Genomic DNA, 12880 nt, shown 5'->3' with positions numbered 1-12880 from the left:
AGCAAGGCCTGGTTCAAATAATGGCAACGGCATGTAGTTCCTGCACTTCCTGTGGGAGCTACAACTGCCGCTGTTTGTGGCAGCCTTTGGTAAGATGCAATGTTTGTGACTGACACGAGCCCCATATACTGCCACAACCATGGTGCCACCAAAAGTATGACAACTAGGCATACGATGTCACTACCATTCGCTTGGGGCACCATTTTTGAACAGACTCCGCTCTCAAGGGGCTCCTAGCAGAGACCTCCAAATCATTCTTTGCTGGCATCCGTGCCAAACATTAAGAGCTACCTGCATGCTGGTTTCCAGCAATTGCCACAAACAGCGGCCACTACTGTACATCTTGACAGCAAAGACATGGCTGCTGTTTTGGCATTTTGCCAGCAGCTGCTATTGCTGTTACAATGGCATCTCACAAAGAGATGCCACAGTAACAGCCGCTGTAGCGCCCAGATCATAAAGTGGGTGATAGTACGTCAATAGTGGTTCAGCAGCATATGCCGATCCCTTCAGTTGCATCTGCTATTCCCTACTGGTATGCTGCTCATGTTCCACCAGCCATACCATTTCTTCATCTGCTGTTTGGAAGTGGTAGGACACTGTCAGACAGTCACACCAGTCCCGGCTTGATTCATATAGAAATTTGATGCCAAAGGGCTGGTTTTACGACAAGTACTACCATAAATGTACATTTTTCGTCTTTTTTGACAATGGTAGCCCAACACAGTGCTGTAAATAAAAGAATGTATACGTTTTTCTCATCCATTCTGTTGTTGGGATATGTGTGATGCTTTTGAAGTGACAATAAAATATGCTCATATGCTTGCTGATGTAACCAAAGCTAGTATTAGAGTTAACCTTAGCTAACATGGCTATTGTTAGCCTAGCCAACGTAGCCAGTCTGACTAATCCATAACAAAATTTAGAGCCAACCAACCAAATCAGTCAGGCTTTAAGAGCGGCCACTCCACTGAATCGGCTCTGTTGTCTATGGCAGAAGCCCTAAAGGTAGCCAGAGCTGCAGCTCAGTCCTCGGTCTTTACCTTGCTGGACCTACCAGCAGCCTGTGACACTGTAAACCACCACATCCTGCTACCTGTATCTTGGGCAATGCATGGACAATACAATTTCTTTGTTTGAATCCTATCTCACTCGGCATTCCTTCAAATTTGTCATGGCCAGGACATACGTCCTTATCACATCTCCTCCCCGCAAAGCTCCGTTCTGTGGTCCCTTCTTTTTGCAATATACACCACCTCCTTGGGTCCATATATCCACTCGCATAGCTTCTCATATTACTGCTACGCAGACGATACCCAACTATACCTGTCATTCTCGCCTGATGACCCCAAGGTCTCAGCACAGAGCTCAACTTACTTAAGTGATCCTGACCAATCAACCTCGGAATCACAATATCAACATAAAAATTGCCTCCTTCTCTCTCACCAACACAAACAGGGTTCCGAGAAACCTGGGTGTCATGTTTGATTACCAACTACCCTTATCTGATCATGTTGCCTCTGTTACCCCATCGTGCTGCTTCGCACTACACATCATAAGAAAAATCAGGCCTTACCTGACTCGGTATGCCACCCAACTCTTGGTACAGGTCATGGTTATCTATGACCTTCGTTCACGCACAGTGAAACACTTACAGATGGTCCAGAATGCGGCGGCGTGTCTGGGATTCCATCAGCCTAAAAATACATGTCACGCTGCTGCTCATTGACCTCCACTGAATACCTAGTCACTAATGCTTGCCTACAGAGTAACTTATGGGTCTGCACCCATTTACTTGAACTTAATCATACAGGCTTACGGTCCTTCTCGGCCACTGTGTCCCTCCAAGAACGTTGTCTGGCATTGCCATCCCTGCACACAAGGTAATCACAGTCCAGACTGTTCTTGTTTGTGGTTCCTTGATGGGGGAACACGCTACCAAATGTTACCAGAGCAGGGGCATCCCTCTCTGTCTTCTAGAAACTCTTGAAGACTCATCTCTTCCGAGACTCCCTTCTCCTAACCCCTCTAACAACCAAACATGCCTAACTAGCACTTGCTATGCATTTTCAGAGCTCTTCTTTACCTAGTCTCCTTGCACCTTGTCTTTTGAACAGACCTAGTATTTAGTACTTACTTCAAGGTCTCCTACTGTACTGAAGCTTTAGTGTTGTTCCTCATTTGTAAGTGGCTTTGGATAAAATGATTGCCAAATGCCAAATGAGTAAATGTAAATGTAAATAATGTGTGTATTATTCTTGGAATGTTGACTTTAATAGTAGAACATGATCACACATTACATCATATAAAACTCCATGCTGCAGAACCAGGCATACATATGGCATCTTATTATTCACCATAAATACTTTGAATGAGTAACCAGTTGCTATCATCATGGCAAACAGCCTTTTCTACTGACAAGGATATGATTGGCATAGATGTCAGGGTATTTTCTCACTATGATCTATCTTCAGATAATCTGAAATAACAATGTATGTATTGATTACACCTGATATATGAATAGTTTTACAGTAAATTCCAACAACGAAAGTTGGTCTGCAGGTACGGAGATGGGCAGTATTTCTGCTACATGTATTTGAAATATGTACTTCAATTACTTTTGAGTATTCTGTAATTGGTATTTAACAGTGCTGATAAAACTTCAAATGTAAGTTGTAAGAATATACGTTAGAGGGGAGTAATTTTTAATTTTCAGAATACTAAAAATACTTTGTCCATGACTCACAAAACATACCACACAAAATAGTCCCTCATTTTCAGATGCTCAAAATTAATTTGGCAAATGACAACTGATCAGTTTCATGGCCCGGTGTGGCCTATTCCCTCATTATTTCATGAAAAAAAATTAAGCAGATAAAAGGTTTGGAGTTGATTCCAAGTGTTTAATTTGCATTTGGTGGCTGTTCATGGGAATTCTCAATATGGGGTCCAAAGAGGTGTCGATAAAAATGAAGGATGCCATCATTAGGCTAAAAAAACAAAACAAACCTGTCAGACAGATGGCAGAAACTTTAGCAGTGGCCAAATCAACAATTTGGTACATTCTTAAAAAGAAGGGATGCACTGGCTCAGCAACACCAAAAGACCTGGAAGACCACGAAAGACAACTAAAGTGGATGGCAGAATTCTTTCCTTGGTAAAGAAAAACCCCTTCACAACATCTAGCCAAGTCAAGAACACTCTGGAGGAGGTAGGCATATCATTGTTAAAGTCTACAATCAAGAGACTTCATGAATGTAAATAAAGAGGATTTACCACAAGGTGCAAACCACTGGTAACACTCAAGAGGAGATAGGCCAGATTGGACTCTTTTTTGACTGATGAAACCAAGATTAACTTGTACCAGTGTGATGGGAAGAGTATGGAGAAGGAAACTAACAGCTCATGATCGAAAGCCAGCACATCATCTGTCAAACATGGTGGAGTCAGTGTTATGGCATGGGCATGAATGGCTGCCAACAGAACTGGGTCAATGGTGTTTAATGATGAGGTGACTGCTGATGGAAGTAGCACGATGAATTATGAAGTGTACAGGGCTATACTAACTGCTCAGATTCAGCCAAATGCTGCAAAACTGATAGGACGGCATGACACAGTACAGATGGATTATGATCCAAAACATACTGCGAAATCCACCAAAGGGCTTCTCAACCTCAGAGAAATTGAATATTCTTCTTCTTCTGGCCAAGTCAGTTGCTTGATCTCAACTGAATTTAGCATGCTTTTAACCACTGTCCAAATACTTATGTACCTAACTGTAAATAGTGCAAAGGGAATAATATTGAACATGGAGTGGTTGATAATGGCCAGTACATGCATGTATATATGTCTATATACACAGTATAAACAGGGACACTGAAAGTGCATAATGATATGTACATGTTAAAAGAAGGGTACATTTAAACTGTAATAATTTAATAATATAATCTATAATGGCAGTAAGTGGATTTTTCTGTGTTAGAGGGTTATTGACACTGTATAACTGATTAACTGTTTATCAGGGTTAACTCAAGTAAATTTTATTTATATAGCACCAAATCATAACAGAAGTTATCTCAGGGCATTTTTCCTCTACAGCAGGTCTAGACCAGACTCGTTTCCTGGTTAAATTTACATAGCCTAGTTTTTCCTATCGAAAGACAATGACAGTGCATGACAGCATGGTGCATGAGAACCCAGCACTGACACTAACTGTAGTCATTTGCTTCATAAAAACTTGAACAGGTAGGAAAATAGTTGTGTATAATAACAAGCAAGGGCGGCTTGAAAGACAAAGAAACATAATGTAACTTATACTTCAGTCAAGACTTGAAAATAGTGTATTTGTTAAACACTTGTGAAAAATCTAAACATTTATTAATTTGTTGGCCGGTAACTGCTGTGAATGAGATTAAGTTAACAGTCTCCTCCGGGCAGATGTAACGTAAGCACAGAGAAGGGCAAAGGTACATAAATAAATCCAAATAAGATAACAGAATACTGGTGCCAGGAAATGTATCAATATAAAATACATTTTTATTTTGTGTTTTCAAAATACAGGAAAATACACGTGTAACATTGTACATTCTGAATTTTTATAAAATGGCAGAACATTCCAATTTTTATAATGTACACAAGGCTCTGGTGAGAGTGTGAACCCTACAAGAAGGAAGAACAGGAAGTAAAATGTTACTGCCACTGCATCTAAGTATTTTTTTTTAATTGTAGAAAGATCAAATTGTCTTGTCTTGTCTTGTGATTGCCTCACAAACTGTGAGGCAATCATTCATTACAAATATTACATTACAATAATGTAGAAGTTCTGGGTTTAGTGACTGTTAAATGCTGTGAATGAGAACAAGCGTCTACTGTCTATACAGCGCCCCCTCCTGGCAGATATTCCACCAGTGATGGTGGAATATGATGACCAATCGATTGGTTGAAGAATAGGTACGATTTCAGTTGACCAAGATTTTCTTTGGTTGACTACAACCCTAATTATTTTTCTGTTGATCAATTAATCGACTAATCGTATAAGCTCTACCAAGTTCCTGGAGCTCAAGTCGAAATCTTCAGATATCTTGTTTATCTTACCAACTGTCCAAAACCTGAATATATACCCTTTACAGCTGAAATGATTGTTTAATTTCTTCATTAGTTGATCAACAGAAAATTAATCTGCAACTATTTTTGTGGTGAATTAATAATATTAGTTGTTTTTCAATGAAAGAATGGAGCAGTTTATACATTGGATCAGATTTAAATTTTTCCTCTATTTTCTGTCACAGTAACTGTATATACAAAGTAAAAACTATATCAGATGTAATTAATACATACATACTTACATACTTAATATTTTCAGACTATAAAATAAGATCCAAGTGAGAGAACATCCCGATGTCTATGCCAATTATATCTATGCCAGTCGAAAACGGTATATGCCGCTGGATCAGGAGTGGAAGGATGGTAGAAAATGGTATATTCCGCTAGATCAGTAGTGGTATGTTGGAAGAAAATTGCACATGCCGCTGGATCAGGAGTGGTATGACGGCAGAAAATGGTATATGCTGCTGGATGAGGAGTGGAATGCCAGTGGAAAACGGCACATGCCACTGGATAAGTAGTGGTATGTTGGTAGAAAATGGCACATGCCACTGGATCAGTGTAAAATGGCAGAATCAGGGCCCTTGATGAAAAGTGTAAGAATTAAATTGAGAAACAATTTTCCAACAGTTTCTTAATAAAATAATTTAGACTGTGAAAACTTTTGGCAGCTCAGGGTATAGTGGCTTTAAATATTGTGAATGAGAACAAATATAGGACCCAATATTGGAATTCACAGTAAAACTACATCAGGTGTAATCAGTACATACACACATTGTCATTTCATACTATTAAGTTAAGGTAAGATCACAGTGAGAAAACACCCCAACGTCTATGCCAATCATATCTATGCAAGTAGAAAACTGCGTATGCCACAAGGATAGCAACCAGTTACTCGTTCAAAGTATTTACGGTGAATAATAAATAAGATGTCGTACGTATGTCTTGGTTAATTTTCTGCGACGTGGAGTTTTAAATAATGCAATATGTGACCACATTCTATTATTAAATTCAACATGCCAAAAATAACACACATATTGTTTGGTTAGTGGGCTTTAGATTTCCGTTATGGATTAGTCAACCTGCCTATTGTGGCTAGGCTAACAATAGCCATGTTAGCTAATGCTAGCTCTTATATTAGCTTTGGGTACATCAGCGAGTATATGAAAGTACTTTACTGTTATTTCAAAAGCATCACAAAACAGAAAAGAAACGTACATTTACGGCAATACTTGTTGTAAAATGTGCCCCCTGGCATCAAAATTTGCATGCGGTGCAGTACTGGTGTGAGTGCCTGACGGCGGCCTCCCACTTGCAAGCGGCACCTGCTGTTAGGAAACGGTATGTGGCAGTGGAACACAAGTGGAAAACCACTGGGGATTGGCATTTGCCGCTGAAACACTAGTGGCATACCATCAGCCACTTTTTGATCTCAGCATCTCTCCGAAATGATCAATTCACTGTAGTTCAGACACATTTTGATCGGTCTAAAAATAATGTTGTTATTACAATGTATCAAGGTTTGATACCAACAGTACAATTAGTACTAGTAATTATACTTAGGGCTGTAACAATAATTCTCATTACTGATTATTTTCTCTACAAATGCCTCCAAAAGCTTTATCCAAGACCAAATATATACAGTTACTGTGACAGAAAATAGAGGAAAAATTTAAATCTGATCCAATGTATAAACTGCTCCATTCTTTCATTGAAAAACAACTAATATTATTAATTCACCACAAAAATAGTTGCAGATTAATTTTCTGTTGATCAACTAATGAAGAAATTAAACAATCATTTCAGCTGTAAAGGGTATATATTCAGGTTTTGGACAGTTGGTAAGATAAACAAGATATCTGAAGATTTCGACTTGAGCTCCAGGAACTTGGTAGAGCTTATACGATTAGTCGATTAATTGATCAACAGAAAAATAATTAGGGTTGTAGTCAACCAAAGAAAATCTTGGTCAACTGAAATCGTACCTATTCTTCAACCAATCGATTGGTCCTGGGGAAAATAAATCTACATATTATCTCTACATTAATTCAATTGGTCACAGTACACTGAGTGCACTCTACCTAAATGATTTCTAAACATAAAAAGCTGGTGTTTGCAGTATATTAAATCTCAGGTTTCTCAGGTAGTCTTTCACTCCCCGTTGCAGTAAATAATAGATTGATCATGAAAGACAATTGTTGTTGCACTTTTCTCCTTACGAAAGTAATACCGTCGAGAGCATATCGACCAATCAGTCGACCAGGAGGCTACAGCCCTAAAAATAATCGGCAAATATTTTCATAAAAGATTAATCTTTTCAATGACTTTAAAAGCTAAAACTTAAAAATATTTTCTAGTTCCAGCCTCTCAAAACGAAGGATTTGTCATTTTTCTCTGTTTATTATCACCATAAACCGGATATTTTGGGGTTTTGAAGATGTCACCTTGGACAACTGAAGTTGTGCTGCCATTTTTCACTATTTTTTTTAATTTGAAAGGCTAAGAACTCGTGCATTATGCAGGAAAAATAATCAGCAAATTACTTGATAATGAAAATAGTTGTTAGTTGCAGCCCTAATCATCTGACAGAAAATGAATAAAGAAACTAATCATTCGGTTACGTTTAAGCAAACATCCCTGGTTTAAGCTTCTAATATTGAATATTTCTGTATTCTTAGTCTTCGGTGTCAGTAATCTGAATATCTTTTGTTTTTCAATAAAAAAAGACATTTAAAAATGTCACCTTGAGCTCTGGGAAGTTGTTAAGGGAATTATTTTATTATTTCCGGACATTATACACGCCAAACGATTAATCCAAAACATAATATGTAGATTATTCGATCATAAAAATAATCATTACTCACATAACTAAAACTTGTTACGGGCATTTTTCGTGTTTTCTAACATCTGAATAACGAAATATCTACTGTTGGAGAGAAGAATCAGCAGATCAGCCCATACTGATAATAACCGTTAGTTGCAGCCCTGTACTGAATCAGCAGGCTCTAACTAGTTAATATAAACACCATGACTTGTTGTTCAACAACTACAGTAAAGCTCCTCAGGCAGAAAACACTGCCTGCGTGTACAGTGTGTGATGCCAGGTACGGGCTGTGATGAAAGCAGGCTCACCTGAGGAGCAGGAGATGAGGAACACACTGAAGGCCAGTTTGGTCGCTGATCCCATTGTGGATCCAAAGACAGAAATCCGTTACTGTAGTTATAATCCAAAAAGAAGAAAACCAGGATTAACGTCCCTTCAAACTATCTTGGACTGGTGGCGGACACCGAGAGCCTGCAGCATTTCTCGGTCTGGACTCCTATTACAGTTCTGGCCTTAACGGTTTAACGTGATAAAATATGACACATTTAACCACCATGAAATGAGTTAAATCTTGACCACGGAGCTGCAGATATATCCCGTTTATCTGAGGACAGGCCTGACTAGAGAGGATCTGCTAACAGCCTGCACTGCCGACAAATCAGGTAATATCATCTGACTTTCAGGTCTCTTCATCGGGATCAAACACAGCTGAGCGTGCCGGTTCACTGTGTAATTAAAGGTAAAGTCACTGGCAGTCATACACTTGGCAGCTTACAGTCGAACTAGGTGCAAACTGGAGCAGGAACACAGCCTTTTTCTCAGGCATCAAAAAGGACATTTTCATCGATCTGCACCGATTTAGTGAATTTCCGAAGCGGGATTAAGCGGAGCTCCATCTGTAGCTAGTTGGTGGTAAAGTCGCTCCAAATTTCGCCTTTTATTTACAAAAACCTTCCACTTTTCTCTTGGCCGACCGTCACATTTAAGGTAAAGTTGAACCCGAAATGTTCATAACGTGTTTTTTTTAATGTAAAATAAACATATGACGTGGCTCCGAACGACGTCTTGGTGGTATGATCCTGGATCAGAGTCCGCGCCTGGAAAACAGCCCTCCACAAGCAGCCACAATTTTACCGAGCGGGGCTGAAGCCCACAATTCGCCACTGATGACCACAGCTCGGTCATCGAACAGCTAGTTGGCCCGGCTAGCAGTTAGCTTGGGTACCCAGCTAGCAGTCCCACTGGTTTGACGGGAGAGGGTTTCCTCACTGGATCCCGAGGAGGAAAACTACAAACCGCAGACAGAACCAGGCAGATTCTCCTCAGGGTGGCGGTGGACCCGTCGTGTAAATTATCCCGGCCTGACTAAATATAAACATCCGCGTGTTGTTCCCTCCCGCTGCGGTTCTCCTCCGTCTTCACTTCCACTCTCTCCCTGCCTCGGCGAGCACAGGCAAGATGGCCGCCCCGCTCAGATTATTATTATTTTTTTTTTTTCACCTTCTTCCATGGTCATCTGTCACAGCGCCGAGGATCATCCAATGACACCAGCAGTAGCCAATAGGCTGCGTGGAAGAAGCTCAGCCCGGATTCCTCCACCAAACCCGAGCGGCGTCCTGACGCAGCACGGCTGGAATGACTGGGGAGGACCGCCCCCTGTCAGAGAGACTGGCGGGCCACCGGATCCGCTACTGCGGACGAGGTTCACACAGAAAACACGGAATAACGACTAGACTAACGGAGAAATATTCAATACAAACATATTTAACATGTGAAAGGATATGTGATGAAAACCAGTTTATTTGCAGATTACATTACATTACAAGACTTCAACATTTTGGGAAATACTCTTAAATTTATATTAATCTTGTGGAAGTCAGTTTCAATCAAAAATCAAACTAATCAAAATTACTTTGTTTTCTGCGAGGAACTTCATTTGTACAGTGAAAAAATAAGACAAATACAACTATCACAAACAATAGCACAATCATGACCATGATTAGTTTACCATTGTGTGTAGCCATGATACATAAAATTCACATACAGATTAGTAGAATAAAAGCCAGGGGCAGTAGAAGTACAACAGTGCTACAGTGCAGTAGGGACAATGATGATCTTTACAATCCTGTTGAGGGATTCCAGGTTACTAACACTCATCCCTCCGAACCGTGCCCTAATATCCAAGGTCATTGATTCCAGAAAGGATCTGTAGAGAGCCTGCAGGACTGATGGCTGGACCTGGAGCATCCAGATCTTCCTGAGGAAGAACAGGCATTGTTGGCAATTGGAGAGTGTCAGCTAACCACTGGCCTTGAAGAGCCAGTGAGCCTGTGATCAATGGTGGTGTCTAGATATTTGAATTCCTCAACGCGCTCTACTGTCTGGCCATTTACCTCCAGAGTCGGGGCAGTGGCCTGGTCACTCCTGAAATCCACCAGCATTTTTGGTTTTGCTAGGATTTAGGACCAAGTAATTGTTCTCACACCAACCTGTGAAACTGTGGATTACCTTACTGATGCAGTTGTTAGAGTTAGTGGTGTCAATAATAACCGTGTCATCGGAATACTTGATATACAGCATCTCAGGATCTGAGCCCCTGCAGATGTCTGGGTACAGGGTGAACAGGACTGGTGAGATGACAAAACCTTGTGGTCCCCCAGTGTTACAGCTGCAGCGGCCGTTGAATTTGACAGTCTGGTGTATGTCTGTGAGGAAGGAGAGGATGACGAGTATGAGTTGGGGGTTAACATTCATCTGACAGAGTTTATGTCTCACTAAGTAAGGTTGCACTGTATTAAATGCACTTGAGAAATCCACAAAAAACCGTCCTGACAAATGATTTGGCCTTCTGCAGTTGTGTGTGCGTGTGGTGCAGTGCATCATCCACACCTCTCTGCTGCTTCCAACAGTTTCTGCCAGGAAAAGGAAACCATATATATATATATATATATATATATATATATATATATATATATATATATATATATATAGAGAGAGAGAGATATATAGATAGATAGATAATCTATATCTATATCCCAACAACCCCAGGTCCATCTGATTTACATGCATCTTGTTAGTTAACAAGATAGTCACCAATTTATCCTGTAGTCAGGTGGGTTCAGTTAACATGAGCCAGGAGTAAGGAGCTAGAAGCTAACTCTGAGCTAACTTGGCTTTGAAGCTAACTCTGAGCTAACTGAATGTATGAGTTAACTCTGACTTTTAAAAGCTAACTCTGAGGTAACTGGACCTAGAAGCTAACTCTGTGCTAACTGAACCTAAAAGCTAACGCTCAGCTCACTGGACCTAGAAGCTACCTCTGAGCTAACCGAACCTAAAAGCTAATTCTTAGCTAACTAAGTTAGCTTCTGAAAGTTGAGAATGACCCAAATTTATGTAAATATCCTCTGACGCAGTGTTAGCGACAGCCAGGTGAGAGCCGCTCAGACTCATCCTGATTCAGCAGAAACAAGCACAGTTTGTTTACTACTCCACTCCACTATGCTAAGGAACTTTAATGTTTTATAACTTTAAACAAAATGGAGGAAAAGCAGATCTTTGCAGTCTCCCATAGATTTATAGAAACGTAGAGATTGTGATCATGATTAGACGTGTGTCTGTACAGCTGCCATATTGGATATGTCAACAGTCAAGAGTAGAGACAGCCACAGTGTAAGAATAGAATGTAAACATGTTGCTGAGAAGTGTTAGATGGAGACAAATTGAGTTTGTCCAACACAGGGAACTACTTTGACTCTTACCTAGTTGGTCTACAGCCCAATTATTTTATGTTTATATATGACTTTATATCTGAACATTGGTCTCAAACACTTGATGCACTAAATTGTATGTAGTATTGTATTATTAAACTATAGTATTGTTGCATTATTGTATTATCATGTTATAGTGTTGTGTTGTATTTGTTAGTGTCTAAAGGGAATGATTGAAGATGAAAATAAAATATTTGAAATTTACAATATTTGTGTCATTGTTTATGTAATGGTAACTGTACAGCCTGCAGAAGTGGAGTTATGGTATGTGTCTTGCGGTATACAGATGAACTGACTGGATGTTCTTCTCTTAACTTGAATCTGGGGGAACAAAAATAGTCTTATTTACTTTATTAATGAATTGATTTAATTATTAATATAATAGCAAGCAACCAGGCAGCTTCATAACAATTAATAGATATAGAAACATCTACATCTTTGGAGAAAGTCAGAAAAGCTGAAATTCTAATTTATACTTGACGTTGCCTATTCATAGATTGGAGCCTGCATGTCCCAGTGGAAGTTGTGGCTATTCAGAATGTTAATGTTTTGGCATAGAGCTGATTAGATCTGTCTCCAGGAATTGAATTTAATTCCAAAAAGTAACCAGTATTATGTTCAATTTGTCATGTTCTAACAAACCAAATTTCATGAAAATCGGTTCTGAATTAAGCGAGGTACACTGATTTTGTAGTGAAATCTGCATCTCTCAATACACATTGTATTTGTTAACTAGTGGAACTTGGCCTGTCCAATTTGACGGTTGCAAAGACATATAGTAACAACATACAGCTGCGGCCAGTGAAGTATCTCCATTTCTATATCTATGGCAGCCTCCGGCCTCCCAGTTCTCTTTAACGTGTTTTTAACAAGTTGGCGGGACATAAAAAAGAAAGATGCGTAGAAACAAATCAGCGACACTGTTGATGTGTTAGTTGTGGGATACATCAGGAAATAACCGTCGGAGCAGTGGATGTAAATTACTCAACACAACCCCCCACAACTAAGGATTTATGAGAGGGCAGATACTGGCAACACTGTGACTGTATCTTCATTTAACCCTTATTTAATAGGGAAGTCAGAAAACAGTAATTCACCAAAGTGTCCTGTTTGATTAATTACAAAGCATATGGTAAATTTGTAAAACCCAGACAAGCGTGTTCTTTTGTTAATGAAAAATGTT

The 12880-nt window shown here is 39.7% G+C and overlaps 1 protein-coding gene across 3 annotated transcripts in view; it reads right to left on the bottom strand.

The window, feature by feature from the left end:
• The window catches only part of acvr2aa (activin A receptor type 2Aa), a 38223-nt gene extending 28644 nt beyond the window's left edge, over nt 1-9579 (bottom strand). For 2 of the 3 annotated variants that reach the window (XR_005709061.1, XM_040147793.1), the window contains exon 1: nt 8236-9412. Coding sequence is in view for 2 of the 3 variants with exons in the window: in XM_040147793.1 (XP_040003727.1) it covers nt 8236-8290 (55 nt within the window). In the remaining variant the exon portion in view is untranslated. The other variant, XM_040147794.1, reaches the window with a different exon arrangement.
• Between the last annotated feature and the right edge of the window lie 3301 nt (nt 9580-12880).

Source organism: Xiphias gladius, chromosome 16 (assembly GCF_016859285.1).
Source record: "Xiphias gladius isolate SHS-SW01 ecotype Sanya breed wild chromosome 16, ASM1685928v1, whole genome shotgun sequence".
Classification (NCBI taxonomy): domain Eukaryota; kingdom Metazoa; phylum Chordata; class Actinopteri; order Istiophoriformes; family Xiphiidae; genus Xiphias; species Xiphias gladius.
Note: the sequence above shows the minus strand (reverse complement) of the source record. Positions and strands in the feature narration are given on the sequence as shown.